This window comes from Rhinolophus sinicus, chromosome 1 (assembly GCF_057876585.1).
Source record: "Rhinolophus sinicus isolate RSI-liver-muscle chromosome 1, RSI-T2T, whole genome shotgun sequence".
Classification (NCBI taxonomy): Eukaryota; Metazoa; Chordata; class Mammalia; order Chiroptera; family Rhinolophidae; genus Rhinolophus; species Rhinolophus sinicus.
In genome coordinates this window covers 20,429,582-20,451,262 of record NC_142501.1, presented here as the reverse complement: position 1 = coordinate 20,451,262, position 21,681 = coordinate 20,429,582, and the positions used below count along the sequence as shown (strand labels likewise).

Genomic DNA, 21,681 nt, shown 5'->3' with positions numbered 1-21,681 from the left:
TCTGTTACTGCATCTGAAGTTTACTTCTTTTCTAGGAATTTCGGAAACCTTTTGTTTGAACATTATAATTAGTTATTTTTAGGAAGAAAATAATAAGTTCTAATAGGAAACATGCTTTATTTTTCAAAGCCTTTCTCTGATATTTTTCTTTGATGTGCTGATTATTCATTCAGTCACGGATGGAGCCTTGTGCTCTAAATGTCATTTGTATTTTGTTAAATTATATTCCACCATTATATGATAACTTTAAAGTGATCGTTCAGAGAACTGTATGTATTATAGTTGCTGCCGTAGTTTGTGGTTTTTAAATATCTGAAACCAGCAATTATTTAAATAAGTCATATGTAGTTTAGTGTGCTAATACTAAATTTATTCATTGAAAAATTATATATATATATACACACTAAAATATCATTGACTAGACAGTACTTGATTATAAAATGTAATTTGATGATAATATTGCTGGCAGCATTCAGTAAGAGGATACTTTTTAAAAATAGTCAGCTTTACATCTGATTTCTATATGCTGTACTTTGTTACATTGTTGTAAAAAAAGAACAAAAAGGAATCTTGGAGAAACTTATCCAAGAAATGAAAAGCACTAGGAAGATCAAGTGTTTTTGTCAAGTACATTCACACTTTGAGCAGACTGTTTTGTTTGTAACACAATATGATTTCTCTTGAGAAAAGTTTACATAGGGAATAAAATTGCTTAATGCTCATGAATTTTTCTTTGTAACAATTCAGTAGTCACTGTTTATTAGGAAATTGCTTTTTATTTTGTAAAACAACTTGATGTCAGTGTGTTGAATTTCTAATTAGAAGGAAAGCTTAATGTAACCCCATATAATTTGAGCTTCTAAATATAAAAATAGGTTATTTGAAAAATATGTCATTCTTAGGTAATTTTCACATCTTGAAATTTGCTCATTTATTGAGGTAATGGTGCTACATTTTTAGTAATTTTCTTATACTTCTTTTCTACTTTCTCAAAGGTATTTTATTTTCATCAATTGAACTGTTACCATTGCCTTTTTCTGTTGAGAAATTGCCTCTAAAAAACAGTTCTATTTTTAGGCTTGTATTTCTATGTGAATAAAATTTTGAAAGTACTAGATCACCTTAAAATTATTTCAGGTATTAACAGCATTCAAGTCCCTTGTGCTTAGGAGCAAGAATATTGGTAGTTTAAAAAGCACCTGTAGTCACAAATTACAAGAAAGATTACCTTTTATTTGAATTGGTTTTTTTAATGCTTAAGTGTTTGACATATTTAGAGGATGTATAAAAGGAAACGGAAACAGACTGTGTACTTGGTTGGGTTTGATTTGTTTGTTTTTGTTTTTACTTTGGCATGCTTATAACTCTTCTTTTCACCTGAATAAGTGAAGGAAGTAGGTTTTTGTTATGTTGGTTTTTTTTTTTTTTAACCTGTAAAATACCTCACATGGGTTGCCTTTACATATTAAAGGAAAAGGTATATGTGAAAGTACCTAATAGTAAGCACAGAGTATGCACCAAATAAATTTTAGCTTTGATAAATAAAATTTTCCATATGAAGTTGTGATTTTATGCTTCATGATTTACTGGTCTTGAAATAATTTTAGAGCAAAACAAATCTATAACTATTCAAACTACTATATAGGAATTTAAGAGATTATCTATGTCAGTGGCTTTCAAACTGTAACTGGAACACTCAGTAAGAAATATATCTTATAATGCAAACCAGTATAAAATACATACGTGAAACAAAAACGTCTTTAATAAATTAGTGTATTCTAATATTCCAATAATAGATTCTAATAATCTATCCTGTTTATTTAAAAAAACAAAACACCTGGTTGCAATTTCTAAAAGGATTTCATGTTGTAGTTTGAATAAAACTGAAATAATTGAGCCCCATCTTTCTCCAAGCAGATGTAGAAACAGGTACAGAGACTTATATGGCCTAACCCAAAGTCAGAGCCAGGAACAAACAGAAGCTCGGTTGTTTTCTAATCTGCAATCCAGTGCTCTCTACCGTGTTGCATCCTTTATCTCTTTTATTGTATGAATTCTTCTGGTTACTTTTGTTGAGACTTTTATGTAGCAAGTATACATTGGGTACCATAAATATATCTATACTGGAAAAATTGACATTGAAGAGGGAGATGACAGAACAAATGTTTATAGTCAAAATCATCCTCTGGGCTGCTTCTCTGAATTGTGGTGAGGATGGCTGGGGGGGCAAGATTAGCAGTGCTTGCAGTATGTACCAGAATTAAAGCATATAACCTTGGGGGCGGGGGTTGCATTGCAAAAAGCCATTTCACCAAAAGGGAGTTTGTTGGCTACTAGAAACTTTCTATCCAAAGCAGCCAAGTTGCTTCAGCTACTCAGGGAGGATTTAACTACCTGGAGTGCAAGCCACACTCGTATATAATTTAAAATTTTCTAGTAACCACATTAAAAAGAAAATTAGGCGAAATTGATTTTAATATTTTATTTAATGGAATAGAGCCAAAATATCATTTCAGCATGGAATTGATAATTAAGTTTAATAAGATATTTGACATCCTTTTTTTCCCTAGTCTTTGAGATCCAGTATCTGTTTTACACTTAGCACATGTCAGTTCAGGCTAGTCACACTTCAAGTACTCAGTAGCCAGCCACATGTGACCAATAGCTGTTGTATTAGAAACTCATAGTGTAGGTATATGTGGAAGCTAAGTAGTCAAGGAGTGAACTGGCAGTTACCAACTTCCTGTCTCCCCGCTCCAAATCCATCCTTCTCTGCCCTGCTTTGTGATACTGGAGTTGGACCCTGTAAACTTGTCTCCTTCGCCAGCTTGGCAGACTGTTGGGCTTCACCGATTGAGGGCCCTGAAGCAGCACTGGAAAGCACTGTCAGTGAGAAGACACTTCACTTCTGCGTTCTGGTTCTCCATTTCTATTCACCATAGGAGCCCAGCAGCCCCAGCAAAGGAGTTCCATCTGTGCTTCAGGTCACACTACCAGCCCTGCTGCCACTTTGGAGCAGCTCCAGTGGGCTGCTTCTATGGCAACCCACTCATTTCCTCAGGCAACTGTCTTCCCACGCTGTGGCCTGTGGCCTCTGACAAGTTTCGTCACCACTGGCAGGCTGACGGTGCCTGTGGACACCACGCCTTTTCCAGAGAAGCCTGACGCTCAGTGTACTGGGTTGGGGTGAGGAAGAGAGCCATTCCCAGACTTTAGTTCCTTAATTTTTTTCACTTTGTCTCAGCCTAGAGATTGCTGCTTTTTTTATGCAACTGCTATTTCTGGACTCCTTAGACTCCTCTTTTATCCCTCTAAATAGTTAACCACCTCCTAGTAATTAACAGTCGTTTTATTAAAAATGTCCTGTTCAACTATCCGGTGTGGTTTCTGTCTCCCGATCTCACCCTCACTGGTATACTCCTGAATCTACTAAGCCATTTTAAAATGGGGCTAAATGGTACATATTTTGCTGCTAGCAAAAGCCATATGGAATTATATATACCTAGCCTATATTAAGAACTTTCTTTTCTAAAAAGTTCTCTTGAAATGTGCCTATAGTGGAAATATGGTCTAGCTACTTTAATTTTACCTATTGGATGCAGTTCCAGTTTTTCTCCTTATTTTATTTTTGGATACGTTCCTTTGTGTGGTAGCTAGGTTGCTAGGAAAGCCAGTGTTTGACTTTCATATAAGAGTAAAATGAGATGGAGACTCCAATATCTAGAATTGGAACGTAGGAATCAGCATTCATGCAGGTCTCTTCCGAGTGTGTCCTTAAAGCCTGCCAATCTCTCTCAATGCAGTGATCAAACCTAAGTCAAATACGGGCATTCCATACACACACTGGAAGCATAGAATGCATAACTTTAGAACTAGATAAAGTCAGGGTGGTGGTGGTGGTTGTTTGTAAGGTCTTAACAATATTCAGGTGAAAATTACAGCACGTATGCTTTATGGAGGTGGAGCGGGATGCTTTACACAACTGTTCACCTGTGGAACAGTTCCAAAATTGTTAAGAAAATGTAGTCTCTAACAGTGAGGTACTCTTAAGGTCGTTTTTGTGAAGAGATGCAAAGGCTTGTAATGGAGGCGGTATCTTCATTAGACAGTTCCAGTTTCAGAAGGGGATGTCATCTCTGTCCCCAGCTCCAGGGATTATGTGGACCTGCCCTTAATTAGCAATGATATGTGTACCCCAAGTACTAGTCAGAGAACAACCTTTAACTTTATTGCCCAACCTTCAAAATCTCATTGTTGAGAAATGTTTATGGAGGAGGTCCAAAATTAAATAATCCATCCATTTCTCTAGAAATTCCAAGTGAAATTAAGCTCACTATGGAGACCTTTGTGTCTGGTTTCCTTCTTTGGGCCACACACACATCACGTTCCTTTAGCACACCTTGCTTTGGACTGCATTGTGACATTTATGCCAGGAATGACATTGGTTCACTCTCACACAACAATAGCGACATTGAGGACCCAGAGGGGAAATTTCAGGTTTCAGTTCAGGAGTAAATGTACTTCTAAGCCCCTGATTTGCCCTTTTGAAGTCTCTGAATAATATAACAAATCACTTATTGACAGCTGGGAGGTTCAGCCAAATTTGCAGGCCTCCTGGAGCGAATGCATAGGACTTTAACTGTATGCATTGTTCGGTACTTATCTTCTGGCTTTATCTGATTTTTAGATTTTATTTCTCCTTTGCTCTGAGTTCCTCCCCGCCCCGCCCCCCAAGTCTTGTATCATGTTCTTCGAAATTCTCATTTTGGAATAAGTTGGAGTGTAAGTAAGTATTTGCGGTGAATGAGTTTAAATCTTGTCTCTTTCACTTGCTGACCAGATGAAGCTTTTCCAGCTGTAAAGTGAGGACCACGCCTTATATAGGCCCGTTAGGGTTAAGTGGAATTCTAGTCATGAGGCACCTGGAGGACTCCTGGCACATATGGTCGGTGCTTAATAGGTATCCCCACCTTCCTTAGGAGGGACATAGGCCTCTAAAATAATATCCGCGTGAATGAGGAAGAAATACCTCACCTAGCATTATTCGAATTCATGTATTCTTCAAAAAACAAGCCAAAAAAATAGATTTTTAGGCTTGGCACTGTGATACTCTTGGGATACAAATTCTAATGAGATCTAGACCTTGCCCTCAAGGAATTTACACCATATTAAAAAGGTAGCTGAGTAAATAGACAGTTACAGGACAGTGTGATACAGGCTGAGACAGATCAACGGGAGCGACGCCCAACTTAGGCCAGCGGAGTCAGGAAGGCTTCAGGGGAGATGGGCCTGAGCTCAGCCTTGTCTGGAGCCTTTTAAAACTTGTTTCTGATGCTATCGAATGATTACTTAGGAATCACATTTTCCCAAATTAAACTAGACACATAGGAGGGGATTAGAGCAGGTAACTCCCAAGGTCCTTTTGAATTCTGAGATTCTATGAAAACTGCTTTGTGGGGACAGAGCCCCAGAAAGTAGTTTACAGGCTCTCGGCCTCACGTGGAAGGGTGCTGGCTCGGGTGGTGGATGGCTGTCGGCTGTGGCTGATTGGCCGTCGGCAGTGGCCGGTTAGCCGATTGGCCGCTGGTATGGCTGCTGCGGCTATGGAGGAGAGCTGAGGAGACTGCCGAGGATTGCCGAGGAGCCTAGGAGAGCCGAGGAGAGCGGAAGAGAGCAGAGGAACAGTCGAGGAGAGTGGAGGAGAGTCGGTCAGTCGGTTGGCGGAAAGGCGGACGGCAGGTCGCGTGTCCGGTGGGCCCAGCCTCCAGTGAGACCATAGTGGTATGACTCCCCTACCTATGGCTCTGTGGGTGTTCCTTTTTGGCCTCACTATATCCTGCATTCTTGTGTGGGGAGCGGGAGCAGAGACCCCGCAGGCCGCCCCGCCTGAAAAATGGTGCAGCGAGCAGGGTCTCCCCACGACATGCTTGATTAAGGAAATGACTGCTGATTACTAGGAAAAGTGGAATTAATGTTGGCTGCTTAAAACCTTTCCTACTAAATTCAGCCAGGGATGACAGCAAGGCAAGGAGCAAAATAAGTGTAGTGGGGTTTTTTTAGCTAATAATTTATACTTCATTGAACATTTCAGAAATTTAAGAATGCACTTTTGAGCTCAATAAAGATACACTGAATAGATAAACCTATTCCTTTAAAACTGGCTGGTTTGGGGGTGGGGTGGGCTGTGGAATCTTTGACTTAAATGTAGTCTATGAACTACCAGAAGATGTCACTGTCTCCTAAATAATGATCCATTACATTGGTCCCTTTTCAGGTACATGTTTTGAACGTCAGCAGGCTGTGACGGATGGATAAGAATATCTGGTTTCTAGTAGTTAAACTTTAAGAAGGGTAGGACCTCGCAAGAAATACTTGTGTGTAGGTTTGTTCCATCTTAATTCTTGATGCCCTATATAGGTACCCTGTTCACTGCTTTATGTATTGAAATTACCTGGACACTGAGTTCCATCTGCACTTTCAAGAAAAGGGAAGGTGGTGAAAAACTCTCCAAAATATACTCTGATCTTGACTTCTTCCCACATTTTCAGGTTGCATTATTATGATGCAATTGCATTTATTTACTAAATTATCAGATTTTCTAGGATATTTTGGCCTTGGACACAACCTAAGATATCCTTGAATCTTTTTTTCAAGTCACCATTCATAATGTGTAAAGCAAAACTGGAAAGTGTTTCCACACTGGAATAATACTGGATGAAATGAACGGGTATTTCCCCAGCTAATCACAAATAGGGACTTCAGATAAGTCTGAACCAATATACAGGGGTGCCAAAAAAATGTACACAGGTGAACACTTTGGTCAACGTTGCTCAAACAGGAGTTCGCCGTAATCAGAAGTGCCTGGTAACCACTTTGAGCACTTCTTGTAATTGCAGAAGTCAAATGTGACTTGTGTTCATCTTTTGTTATCGGTATATATCAAGTATTACAATTTTAATAACAGTTTTTTCTTTTCTTAAAATGTGTATACATTTTTTTTACACCCTCTGTATACTCCGAGTGTCTAGGCAATAACACACACTTTAAAGAAAAAATAAAAAATAAATTTTATTGTTTTTACAGCCAGAAAGAAACCAAGAAATTGATATTTGAATGTCTCATGTTGGGGGCTTTGGGGAGTGGGATCTCCAAGATGAAGTGATAAATCATTTATTAAAGGCAACCAGTGACAGCCAGCAGATGAGGGTATGATTTCTAGTCCAACTGTGCCCAATACCTCGCAAGAAGTAAGTACATACTGGTCTTCTCCATGACCTTGGCTCCAACGGTAAAGGGAAGTAGTCTATCCAGGTAGGTACTTAGAAGGCTCAGAGGAGCAGTGGAAAATGAAGTTAAAAGTGATTCAAAAATGTAAGGGATTCATGTTTTAAGTAAATTCTGTGAAAATTGCAAAATATTTAGAAATTATTCCATGCTGTGTTAGACATCCTATATGTTGATCATTTGACTTTTACATTTTTAATTGGGAAAAAATTAATGACATCTCATATTTAGACAGTTATAATGACGGACTGAAAACAGAACTTGATTTTTCTAGGGTATCCATGTATGTAACCACATATTTGCAAAGTAGTATAGAGACATTTATTTAAGAATAATATACAATTATGTTCCTATAATTTAGAAACATAGAGCCAAAGCAATTCCAGTACCTACCTCACAGTAAGCTGAAATAAAATGGGACTAACGATGTTTTATTGTGGACTAGAAGGAACATGGTATAATAAAGTGAGCATTTGTAATTAGATGAATTTAAATCCTGATTCCACCAAAAACTGTAACTTTGAGTTACAGCCTCTTGAGTTGGAGCCTGTTTTCTGATATGTAAGATGGAGAGAATATCTATTTGGTCATTCTACTTGGTCATGTGTACTCTTTCATTCTACTTTGTGAGAATGAAATGAGACCAGGAAACTCAAGTCAGAACACAGTTAAGGACGCAATTATAATAGAATGGGGTAAGGGTCCCCATTCACCTCCCCTTGGAAGGGGTGTCTTATCAGACCGATGGTTGGTGGCAATCTTAACCCAGGGGTCAGTGCATCAGTGTTTTACGTTAATATCGCTCCATTTCACTATTGGTTTGCCCTATGTTTTGGTAGAACTTTATAGTGAAAGCAAACAGATTAGCATGTAATCTTAAAAAATAACACCCTGTTTTATTCATTTCTAAAATTTCCATAGCTCACCTATAGTTAGGCATTCAGTGATGTTTTGAAAGACACAAGGATTCTGAGTACATCTTTCCTGACTTATGTCAAAGGCAGTCTTTAGTACCCACAGTGGGATGATAGGATCTCAGTGTACTGTGTACCATGGTGATATGATACAAGTTCAGGAAAGAGGTTTAGGGATCTAGTCCCAGATCGTCACATTCTACTGGCCAGATTACCTTTGGCAAAATTGAGTCGTAGTATCTGTTTGTTTGTTTCACAGGGTTGCTGTGAGAACCAAGTGAGATACTTGAACGTGCTTCATATACATGTTTGCCAATGAAAGAATGAATGCTAAGTAAAGGAGAAGTGCAATGAAAAAACTCAAGTTTTATGTACATTCCAATTAGCACTGATGACAGTTACCAACAATACTCAAATTTGAAGGGATTGAGAGAAGTCCTGGATAAAACAGAAATTTTTCTGTTGGTCTCAGTATGTTATGGGGGATGGATAGGAGTTTGGAGGTGGGGTGGAGAAAGGAGTTCGCTGGGAAAGCTGCCGCAGAATTCAGGAGAGACTCTCCAGATGATTCGCTTTTTCATTACCTTTGTTTTCTTATGAAATTTCTTATTCAAAAAGGTGAATAATTTGGTCATTAGTTCAAAGCCAGGTTACAAAATGTCCATTTAACACTTGGATTTGATAAAATTATTTTCTTGAATAACTATTCTCTTCAGGTTGTTTAGCATTTGTTTGCTTTTTCCTTTGGTGTAGGTAGCAGGTTGGAATGACTTCTGCACTTTTTCACTGTTGGCTTCCTCGCGTGGTGTTAGGTAGAGGAATCTTGATATTACATGATTTGGATTTTAAACCATTGCAATAGTCAAGATTCTTATCTGTGAGGAACAGTAAATTGAAAGAAGGCAATATGTTATAAGGGTATGGTATTTCATGAAACCCAAGGGTTGGACAGCTGGGTCTGGACAGACAGGAAGTGGACGGCCACTAGAAACAGACACCTTATCCTGGTAGTTTCATTCCTCTCGTTCTTTGCCAGACCAGTGTCCTATGCATCTGCAATCCGTAAACTAAATGTAGCTACTCCACAGTTATAGTTCCAGGGTCTTGCAAGATTAACTAGCAGTCTGTCAATCGCCAAGTTAAATTACCAGGACAATCTGGCATCTAACTGTTTTAGCTTGGTGCTGTCGGTGAGATAGGAAACAGTATACACAGGACTTTTGGAGCCCGTCACCATAAAGGGAAGAGAGGAATGGGGACACTAGAAGTTCCCTGAAAATGAGGACTTGCTATGGTCTAGGCAAGCACCCTTAGGATGTCTTAGTTAACATTATTGTTCTCTAAGGGAAGAGGCTTTTTTGTATAGAATGATGGGCATTCATCAAGTATATGTCAATGGCTGGACTTTTTTCTAATATATATTCAGTGTACATATCTCCAGCATTCGCCAAAGCTTTTGTTTCATAGCCCTCAGGGGGTTCTGCTATATACCTAATGTGCTGTCTGTGTGTTATATTTGATATTTTGAGATGGGAAGAATGTTTAAATGCCTCTCTGTAATGACCAAGTTATACGATGCTCAAGATCATTGCTTCACCTTGTTTTCTACCACATGGTGCATGCACCCACCTCTCTGAAACTGCAAGGTTCCCCAGGTGCCATGCTCTCTCGTGCAAGTCTTTGCTCTCACATTTTTTTCCCTTTGTCTCAGTCTGTCTTGCCACTGAAAGCTTACACTACCATCCCCTCATGTAGGAAGCCCTCCCCCACTCTCTTCAGCAAGCTGAGTTAGGTGAACTTACCTGTGCTCCTATAACCCCATATGCTGCACTCATTACATGTGATGGACTCATTCATTTTCTGAGTGATTGGTTTCTTCAAGGGGAGTATCACAGTCAACCTTTATCACTAGTGCCTCAAAAGGGCCTGCCACATAGTAGGCCCTCAAGAGAAAGTACAAATGAATAATACATAAAATGACCCTCGGTTCTGGAAAATCTGCCTTTATATTTTCTTGTCTCTACTGTCAACAGCTCCACTGTAGACATTAAGAGTACAGGCTCTGATGTCAGATTTCCTGGGTCTGTATCCCATCTCGGCTTAGTTTCCTAGCTGTGTGAACTTGAACAAGTTTACTTCAACTCTCTGCTATAATTTCCTCATCTGTAGATGGTATAATGATAGTGCTTACTTCAGGGGGTTCTTGGGGGGATGAAATGAATCAAGTGCTTAAAGTCTGGCATCTAGAAAATGCTCCATAAATGTTAGTTATTATTATCAACCATCTAAGTCACCACCAAAACCTTTTGTAGGTTCAGATGTGTTTCATAAGTGATACATTCTGCAGGAATGTTTTGTGCTCTTAGCAGTGATTTACCCTTAAGAGAGATTCTTGTGGTCCTCGCCTAGTAGTAGTGCTCCCATCATGTGCTCTAAGAGGTTAGTAACTAGGGTATCTGGGATTGAGGAAAGGGTTACAGATGCACAGGGGATCCTTTCTACAGCAAGAGAGTGTATTTATCCTAATTTGATTGTATTTGCTGTTGATGAATGAGCAAGCTTTGTTGGAGACAGGTAAGGACTTGTTGGTGGAGTGATTAGATGTGTGATTTCCTGGGGTCTTAGCATTCTCAGCCTTGAGGGATTGTGGGTGCAAGGTGTGTAGTCAGAAACTATCCTTTAAAGAGCTTGGGGCTGGACAGGATTTTTGCAGAAACTGACAAAGCGCTCCTGAAATTTATATGGAAACGCAAAAGACGTAGAAGAACCAAAACAATTTTAATAAAAGAGCAAAGTTGGAGGACTTTCCTTTCCCAATTTTTAAACTTATTCTCAAGCTACAGTCAGGGTTTTGTGATATTGGCATAGGGCAGACATAAAGATCAATAGAACAGAACTGAGAGTCCAGAAATAAATCTTTACATTCAATTGTTTTCTGACAAAAATACCAAGGCAATTGGTATTTTTGGAGAAAGGATATCATTTCTAACAAATGGTGCTGGAACAACTCGTTATCCACATGGAAAAACCCTAACTTACATGTTTACCTCACACTATACATAAAAATGAACTTACAATGGGTCATACACTTAAATGGAAGAGCTAAACAATAAAACTTTTAAAAGAAAAAAAATAGGAGAAAATATTCAAGATCTCAGATTAGGCAATGATTTCTTTTATATATGAATAAAAGCACAGTCTGTAAAAGAAAAAAACTGATAAGTTGGACCGCATCAAAATTAAAATGTTTTGCACTTCAAAGTACAGTTTGAAGAAAATTAAGAGACAAGCAGCAGACTGGGAGAAGATACTTGCAAATCACATATCTGATAAAGGATTTGTATGGAGAATATATACTCAGACACTTCAATAATAAGACCAAAAAGACATTTAAAGATGGGCAAAATATTTGAATAGAAATTTCACCAAAAAAAAGATATATGAATGACTGATATGCACATGAAAGATGGTCAATGTCATTAGCCATCAGGGAAACAGGAATTAAAGTCACAATGAGATACCATTTAATACCCACTGGAATAGTTATACAAAAAAAGACAACAAATATTGGTGAAGATGTGAGGAAATGGGAGCCCTTATACATGCTGGTGGGAATGGAAAATAGTGCAGCCACTCTGGAAAATGGTAGTTTGTTAAGAAGTTCAACATACACTCACCATATGATGCAGCAATTAAACTCCTAGGTGATTTACCCAAGAGAAATGAAAAGATATGTCCACACAAAGACTTGCACGTGAATATTCTTCAGAGTTTCATTCAAAATAGCCAGAGATTGGAAACAACCTAAATGTCCATCAATAGGTCAGTGGATAGACACACGTAGTACGTATGTCCATACAACAAAATATTCCACAGAGAAGAGAAAAAGGAGGAACAGACTGCTCATACAAGCTGTGACACAGACAAACCTCAAAATCATTACGCTGAGTGAAAGAAGCCTCATACAAGAGACCATATATTGTATGATTCCATTTACATGAAATGTCTAGAAAAGGCCACTCTTCAGAGATAGTAGACTGGTGGTTGCCTGGGGCAGTGCAGGGAGATGGGGAGTCACAACATGAGGGATAGTATTGGGTGATAAAAGTGTTCATCTGCTTTGTACTTTATGGTGACGCTTGCAGAGCTTGGTAAATTTATTAAAAACCATTGTCCACTTGAAATGGGTGAACGATGTAATACGCAAAATATGCCTTGTGAATGTCAGAGGAGGTAGTGAGGGCAGGGTGGGCAGAGAAGACAGGATGGGTTGAGAGAGAGAGAGAGAGAATGAGAATATGAGAGTGAGAAAGACAGCAGGGCTGGCTGGAGCCAGGCTGTTTGGATCTGAAACCTGACAAGTCCAACCTCTCTTAGCTTCAGTTTCCTGTCAGTAAAGTTGAGGAAAATAGTAAGTTACTAACCACAAAGCAGTGTTGGAAAAGTTATGATAATACCCAGAGTGCTTAACACAGGTTTTGAACCAGAGAGCTCAATAAATGTTAGCTATAATAGCAATAATAGTTATTAGTGGTGGTGGTGTTTAACCGACCAAGAATCCAGCTCTGATTTAGATCAATTTGCTTCACATCTTGGAGGAGGGTTTGGACTGTGGCTTGCCGAGGGCGGTGACTGGTCCTGTGGAAATGACTCTTGGGGAGCAATAGTTTAAGGCTCGGAGTTTGTCAGTCACATGAGGCGGGAGGATGGGAGCACTGGCACCTCGAGACGAAGGCGGTTTCTTCATGGCAGCGGCGTTTATGGAGGTGACATCCTGCTGCCCAAGCATGTGGGAGCAACATGGGATATTTCAACCCCGGTCACCAATGATTTATGTGACACCACTACAAGCCAGGCCCTGTGGAGCAGAGGGCAGGGGCCAGGTGATTTGGAGGCACAGAGGAGGGACACCTAACCTTGTCTGTGAGGGTTTGTAGAGGAAGTGATGTCTCAGTGAGACTTAGGAATCCCTCAGAGTTACCCAGATGAAGGGTGAGGGGAGTTACCCAGGTAGAGGGTACAGCTTGAGTAAACCCCAGACGCGATAGGGAGCTGACTGGATTCACTGACGTGATATGAAGAACAGAGTGACAAGAAACAAGGCTGGGGTCCCTGGAGGGCCTTGTGTGCCGTCATGAAGAACTTGGATTTACCCTGAGGACAGTGAGGACCCGTGAAGAGTTACAAACAGGTCAAGGCCGGCTCAGATATCTCTTCAATGAGATGGCCCCAGTGGCACCTATGCAGCACACCTTGACACCCTGCTCTGTTGACCGGGAGCAAACAAATGCCCTCCTAGATGTCTGTGGCCGCCTCAAGTTCAAGTGCTCCTTCACGGACCACATCCATACTAGAGTCTGGCTGAAAAACTGTTTCATGGCTCCCACGAGGGGCTGACAAGGCATAATTTGGCGGCTGAGAGCCTGTCTGCAGGACGAGACCTCAGAAAAGCAGAGGACTTGTAAATGTTTCATACACTCCATCCTGGGTGCCTGCTCTGGCTCAGAGCCCATTGCTAAGCCCCAGCTGCTGAGGGGCAGGTATTGTGCTGGTTACTATAGCATCACCTTGGAAAGGATCACTCAGTGAGAGCCACAGCCCCGCTGAATGAGGCAGGAGAGGGATGTGGTCAGAAGCAGCAGGAGGGGCGGGGAGGTAGGCCACAGATGCTGTCGCTGGTCTCAGGGCACCTTGTGGGCTGGAACCCACTTCAGCTTCTCCAGCTGCAGCCCCAGGGAGGGAGCGAGGCTGCACTCAGCCTGAGAGCCGCTGCCTGAGACAGCAGCACACATTGCTGCTGAGCTGGTAGCTTTTTAAGGAGCTGAATTCCCAGCCAGAAGCCCCTTGGCTGCTGCTTCTTATTATTTTTTTTTTTTTTTCTGGGTGGGGGGTATAGTCTCAACTTGAAAGATCTTGGCTTGGTGTCATCTCCTTTTTGATTTAAAGTTGTTACCTCCATGAGAACTGACTTCAAGGTGTTCATCAAGGAAAGCAGAGTGTTCCCCACGCTGGAAATGAGAAAGGATGACAGTTTCTGAGACTGACTATTAGCGGCTTGGAGGTGCCCCCCATTCAAAATGCCTTTGAAAGCATTTGATACTTTCAAAGAAAAAATTCTGAAACCTGGAAAGGAAGGAGTGAAGAACGCTGTGGGAGATTCGTTGGGGATTTTACAAAGGTAAAGTTTGAATGCAAACTTCAGGTTTATTTCTGGGTAGCTTCGTATTGCCAGTGTTTGAGAGAATTTGCTTAATGATTTTAAAGCCATATTTGAATAAGGACAAGGTGGGTCAGATGAGATGGCTTCTAGAGCTCCTTCCAGCTCCAACAGACAGTGCCTGGGGAAGGGGAGGGGTGGGGGATGGGAAGATGCATCAAAAGTGTAGGGTTGAATTAAGAAAATACCAAGACAAGCATTCTGCTGATACAGCAGGATTAGCACTTACTAGAGGTAGTGACATTGCATATTGTGTATTTGGCATCGAGTTAGAAAAGATTTAGAGAGATGATATTTTGTGTTAATTCAATAGGAATGACAAAGATGGTTATGCTTTGAGCTGAAATGAGTTTTAAGAATTTTTTTACTTCATTTTTTACTATAAATGAAAATTAGATATTTGCAAATTATTGAGTTTATTATACAAACTAGGTAAAGTGATGCCTGGGTGTGTAGTTTTCAAAGAGAAGGGTAGTTGCACAATGGTTTGAAGAAGATAACTTAAAAAATTAGTGTTATTTAAAGCAGAAAATCTAACATGATTACAGTGGGAAAATGTTAAGCACTACCATTGAATTGAATGTTTTTATCCTAACCAAAAAATGAATCTTTTTTTTAAAGTAAAATATGTTGTTCGAAGGAGAGTTTGCCATAAATGAATTAGTTGATGTGACATTTTAATTTGTGATTTTTTTTGTAGACATAGTGAAATCCTCCCTAGGTTTTATTGATGAATTAAAAAGTGGTCATTATATACAAGGTAAAATGACTCCCGTAATCTCTCTGATATAAATAAATGTGAAAATGTTCTTGATAAGATTTTTATGTGTTTGAATGGTTACTGCTAATCATGATGAGTGAAAATGCCACCTGGTGTCTTCTTTTAACTTTTCTATGTTAGCTCTTAAATATAGAAAGCTTTAACATTTAAAGGACAATTTCGAGGCACACTGAGATTCATTCCATTTCTTGTGTTTTATAACACAGGGGCTCCTGTCAGTGTTAAGCGTTTTATTGTATCACTCTTGATGAGCTTTCATAGTAAGAGAACGGGTTGGGCACCTTATTAATTAGTGATTAAAAATAAAAGGGTTTTAATCAAACGTACATTGAATTTTAATACATAGAAGAAAACCTAGCTGAAGAGTGAAAGCCGAATAAAGTAGCCAAACATAGGACATGATTATAATAACCTATTATTTTAAGAGTGTTTTATCCTTCTGTTGAGCTCTCCCTGGGTAATGTCTTAATATGGTGGTGTTTATTTGATTAAAAATGCAAAAGGCAGGCACAATGGCTTCACTGGCATATTTAAGTGATGACAAAGGAATCTGAAAAAGTCAGGAATAAAAAGCAGGGCTTTGAACCATAGTCATCATTATAATCACCAAACTCTGCCTTAGTTTATAAAATACTTGGCAAAACAGCACTTAGGAATTTTCCAACTTTCAGTTTGCGTTTTTTGAAATTTGTGTTTCTATTTATTATTATTTTTTTAAACAAAGAGACTTATCCTAAGAGCTGGTTTTGCTGTGTTTGATTGGATGATGCACTTGAAGATCCTTTTGTTTACCAGATGGTTTATTAGGGATGTAACACAATTTTTAACCTCTGAGTTGTGCAACCTCAACCCACAACTCTGTGTTTAGGACTCAGAACAGTTTCCTCAGAATTGAACTATGGAACAATAATAATAGCAAAACAGGTAAAAGTACTTGAGATCTTAGAGAATGCAGTAAATGCATGCTCGATGTTATTATCATTGTCACAATTGTAGAGTGACTTTAACATAAAGAAAGTCAAACTCGAACCCCTTCTTTCAGTGATCTCTAGAGGGGACTTATTGGCAGAGGAAGGAAAAAATGGCAGTAACTGACCAGTGAACCAAGTTGATCCTCAGCTCTAGGGGTCTTTATTGCAGAGCTCCAGAAGTCGGTCTTCTCCAGTGACACCAGCTCTGCCACGCACTTGGTTTAACCTCAGGTCTGTAAGATAATTACATATCAAATGCCTTGCCCAGAGCCTGGCATATAATGGACATCCCCTCCCCTTCTTGATTTTTCACATTAAGCCAGTCGACAGAATCCAATGTAAAAAACAAAACAAAAAAACCCAGAAAGCACTGTTTTCTGTTTTGTAAAAGGGATAAGACAAAAACATTTGGAAGTAAGAAACCCCAACTTTCTAACTTAGCAAGTAGTGTAAGTCATAGATGCCTGATAATGTTTGAGACTGAGATCATCATCTAAATGGAATTCTTGAGGTGCTTTTTAGTCTCGGCGCGTTCTCATGGGCAGGGGAGTGGCAAATGCACAGGGAGACACCTTTGAAGTATGCACTTGAGGCTGGTTACTGTCAGGCTTTATTAACCTTTCTTGAGAGCAGTCATTGATAAGAAGCAGCCGGACAGTTTCATCAGCTAAAAGTATAATATTTTAGAAGTCTAGGAGGACTCACTTATTGTCCAGTATTGGAACAGATGACACAGAAGGCATTAAATTTGGAAATTAATGTCCAGAGATTGATTACAGATTTGTCCAATGACAATATGGGTGTCCTCTAATTATGTGTAATAAGTTATAATAACAAACACTATGTTCCAGGTACTGTAAACTCATTTAATTCTATTAACAACCCAATGAGGTCGGGCTGATTATAATCACAGTTTTACAGATGAAGAAGCACAGAGAGGTTAAGTAAGTTGCCCAAGGTCACACAACTTGAAAGTGGCTGAGCTGAGTTTTACACCAGATGTTCTCTGCTTATTCTCAATCATTACACTCTACTCCCTCTCTAATTAAGTGTCTTTGTTCTTTCCACTTGTTATCTTGAAATTTACCCACTCACTTAGGTTTAGTGGGTTACTTGGGCTGCAATGTAGACAGCAATCTCTGGATCTTAAAGCAAGTATGGGCTTTTCTCCTAATCAATTGTAGTGTTGAAAACTGCCCAAGAAGACTGGGGGGAAATCTGGTCTCCTTATAAGTATTTATATCTTCTCTTTAGAGAGATGGAACCAATCCCTGTGTTGTGCCCATCTCATCATGCAGATGAAACTAGTCTATACCAAACGTGCACTGTCTGCTCCATCAACAAAGGCAGGTGTGAGAATGGGTTCAGATCAGGTGAGCCTGGAGTTCCAATCGCCGTGACATCACATGCTTTCTGCCTGCACAACCTCAAGCAACTTGGTTTCCACCCTTGCGGCCAAAGTAATTCTACTGAAAGTCGGATGTCATCTCTTGCTCAAACCCTCCCCATGGTTGCCCACCTCACTCAGAGTTAAAGCCAGTGTCTTTTCCCTTTAAATAAGAACTTGACCTATAGGACCTTGAGAAGTCTCACTGACCTCATCGCTGACTTTCTTTTCCTGTCTCACCCCACTCCAGCCACACTCTACACACTTACTGGAACTCCCTGGGCCCACTCCTGTGCCAGCTTTTGCACCTGGAAAGTTTTTTTCTCAAAGCACCTGCTGGCTCATTCCCTCACTTTCTTCAAGTCTCTACTCAAAGGTCACCTTCACAGGGGGAGCTTTCCTAATCATCCTATTTAAAGATAAAGCTCACCTTCCCTTCTCCCCCCACCTGTTCCTTGTCCCTCTTCCCTGCTTTATTTTACTCCACCTTTATCTTAGGGAGGGTGCCCTAAAAGCAGGGCTTGAGGTGGGAATTTGGATGAGCCTAGCATGTGATTTATTGAGCGGGAGCTCTTCCCGAAAAGATTGGGAGGGAGGCAGTTAAGTAGGCTAGGAAAGGAGAAAAGCAAGCAAGGACATGATCTCAGTAATGCACAGGAGACAGATCACAGCAGGGGGCTCTGGGACATTACCAGCCCTAAGCCAAGGGGCTGTGTGTCTTTGTGTCAGTCGGTCACTGACTGGGCTGCCACACCACGCATAGGGATTTATAATGGAAGCCACTTAGTGGTTGGCAGTTCTCCCAAGCAGGGAGCTGTTGCAAGCCGTTGCCAGCTCCAGAAGTGTGCTGGCCTGAGAAAAGGGACCTGGGGAGTACATTACAGTATCTGTGGCAGCCCACTCACTGTGCCACTCAGATCTACTTGCTTTGCACATTAAATTCACCCCACCCAGGTACAGCGTCTCCAAGGCTCTGTCGTCATAAAATCCGAGGAACCTTTAAGAGAAGAGTTGGTGGGACATACTCCAGCTCCCACTGCTCTGGCTGGTCCTGCCTCTCTACCCATTCTCGATTCCTCTCACTTCTATTGCCTTCCTGGTGGGTTGACCTAGTCCTTCATCTCTGAGGGGTCTGAACTGTTGGTTAACAAGTCCTTACCAGGTCTGGTTGCTCTTTTTGAGTTAAACTAAACAAGGCAGTATCAGCAGATGTGCCAGTGGATCACCTGAGGTCCAAACACATGCCTTCCTGTTCCCGTGATGAAGCAATAGTCCCACCCCCTCCTGAAGATCAGACCAATTACTCTTGCCATCCGAGTGATCCCCAACCTTACCTTTTGGTCTTGGCAGGAGGACCCCAAAGTGTTGGGGCCACAGTCATAGATGTATATTCAATGGGTTTTCCACTGTATTCCAAAATTGAAGAATTCTTCCTTGGGAATCAGGACTTCTGGACCCATAGAGCCTAAAGGTGATGAAATGAGATATTCTTCCATTGGATTGCTGGGAGTGATGGTGAGTGGGGCCACCCCAACTTCTACTTCTTGTTTCCAAGACCCTATTCTACCTTTTGGGGACATAGCCCCATATAAAACTGTTGGTTTATGGAATATCTTGCATCCTGAAGGATAGTACCCTATTCTGACAGGGATTCATCTCTAAGCTGATGCCTCAGCTGCATCTTTAAGAGGCTTCCCTTAGTCTGGCAGGCTGCCAGGTATGAGGTAGGGTCAGTGGATCCCATTGTCACGTGCCCCCACTGTACCTCCTTTGTCATAAATTAGATGTCTGGGTCTGAGGTAGTGTTACGTGGGATCCCACGTTGGCTAATCAGGATTTTGTAAATCCTCAGATAGTGATGCTGAGACCCGCAGGTTAAAAGGACAAACTCACATGTGGAATATATGTCAACACCAATCGTGATGAATTGCTACCTTTTTCAGGATGACAGGAATCTTATATAAACTCTTTGACACCGAGAAGCTGGTCTGTCTCCTCAGGGATTGTGCCATCTCAGGCTCTCAGCATTGGTTTTGTTACTGACCGTGGTAGCTAGATCAGTGTTGGTGAGTGAGAGCCCAAGCATAGCCTTCATCTCTGCTCCCACGGTTACTCCCCTCATCCACTGCTTTAGGACAGGGTGCCGGAGAACAGCGGCCAGCTAACATCCACCAGCCAAGTCAGCCTGTCCATTGGCTGGCTGTTCAGTGCCCCTTCCAGGTGGAAGCGCTCTGGTGTCCGTGCCCGTGCAACATAAAGATCTCACACTTTGTGTCCACCTCGTAGGTCCACCCACATGTCTGCGCGTTCCTGTGAGTCAGGTCCCTCCACTGCCATTCTGACTTTGCTGCCCTTGTCTCTGATCTTTAAAGTACTGCCACTGGCCTCTGCTCCTCAAGATTCTATCATTCTAATTGTCACTAGGGAGCCCAGATCTGGAACAGCGCCCCCTATCGTCAGATCCAACCTTCAGAGGACAGCCACTGCTGAGGTGCTCAGTGGTGCTGGTGGCCACGTCACCACGGCGTTCCTTATTGCCTTCTCTGCCGTAACAGTTCTGGCATCGCTCTTAAAACACAAAAACCGTTCAAGACAGGCCTATTTATTGAAGCGTGTGATCAACATTGAAAAGATGCCGTGAATTTTTATATTCCAAATAACAGACATTGAAATTTTAGCGAAAGAAACAGACGGCAGCCGATTTAATCACTAATTCATTTATATGGTCCAGTCAAACTCAGTAGTTGTTACAACAGGCATGACGAAATGAAACAGGCCTGTAATTTAGGTTTACTAGACAATGAAGGAAAGGAGAGGAAGTGGAGCACTGAACCCAAAGAAGACGCCTCTGTGGTATCCTTGGCTATTCTCTCTCCAAAAGGAACAGGAGAGGCAGGAGCAGTGATGCCGGACTTGCTTAATAAACCATGACCTGACTTCACCAGGTCTCCGTCTTCTGGTTCTTATTCAAAGGGGAAAGTCACTCGCAGTTAAATTGAAAGGCATAGGTCACTGATAGTCAAATCCACTTCTTCAAAGATGTGCTTTGCTCCATTACTGAACCACAAGAAACTCTCAGATTATTTAAAAAAAAAAGTGGCCATCATCTGACTGCAATGCAATAATGACCAGAAAGTAGTACACAATGATTATTTTTTTTAAAAGAAGTCATCAGGCTCCTCTCGGTATCTCCGCTGTGTCTAAGTTTCTGAGGGCACACAAGCAGCGCCTTGGAAGCACCGCCTCGGCCTTTCCAGGATGGCAAATCCTGGGTCCTGGGAGAATGCCCCCTGTATTAGTGTCCTGGGGCTGCTGTAACAAAGTGCCACAAACTGGGTAGCATTGGTTTATTTATTCTTTCACAATTCTGGAGGCCAGAAGTCTGAAATCAAAGTGTCATGCTCTTTCTGACGGCTCTAAGGGAGGATTCATCTTGGCCTTTCCTCACTTCTGGTGGTTGCTGGTGGTCCTTGGTATTCCTTGCAGACACGTTACTCCAGGCTCTGCCTCTGTTGTCACATGGCCTTCTCCCCTGAGTTTCTGTATCTCTATGTTCAAACTTTCCTCTATTTATAGGGACACCAGTCATTGGATTAGGGCTTACCCTAATCCAATATGACCACATTTTAACTTGATTACATCTGCACACACCCCATTTCCAAAGTTGTCAGAGGTTAGGACTTGAACTTATCTTTTGGGGGGACACATTGCAACCTACCCCTCATATTGACAAACTCTCCCTTATCTTTATTACCCCTCCATCTCCCTCGCATCCAGCACCTTCAGGATCCCAGGCACACTTTCCTGCTTCCTGTTGGGTACATGTCCGTCAGATCCTGCCTCTTTGGTGTATAGCCCTTCTCTTCCATTGCCAGACCCAGTCCATGCCCACTCTGGGATTTGGTTCTACTTATTGGTCTCGTGCCCAGAAAGGGAGATAGGAGCAAATCCTGAAGAGCGTCAGCATTGTCTTGTAAGTTACCTGCCCCGTTGGAGGCTTTTGCATAGTTTTCAAGTTAGAGGAGGGACATCCATCTTCCAACAACGGGAAGTGTCCACTTATGCAGGTCCAGAGGGTTCTGAGGAGTTTCGGGTGTTAGATGTTCAAGTGCGGCTATCCCCGAATC

The 21,681-nt window shown here is 41.2% G+C and overlaps 1 protein-coding gene across 1 annotated transcript in view; it reads left to right on the top strand.

The window, feature by feature from the left end:
- Window positions 1-12,938: 12,938 nt before the first annotated feature.
- SLC17A8 (solute carrier family 17 member 8) overlaps window positions 12,939-21,681 on the top strand; it is a 40,918-nt gene continuing 32,175 nt past the window's right edge. Inside the window, exon 1 of the mRNA XM_019732069.3 lies at window positions 12,939-14,376. Within this exon, the coding sequence (XP_019587628.1) occupies window positions 14,276-14,376 (101 nt within the window). The 5' untranslated portion in view covers window positions 12,939-14,275. The remainder of the gene's footprint in view (window positions 14,377-21,681) is intronic.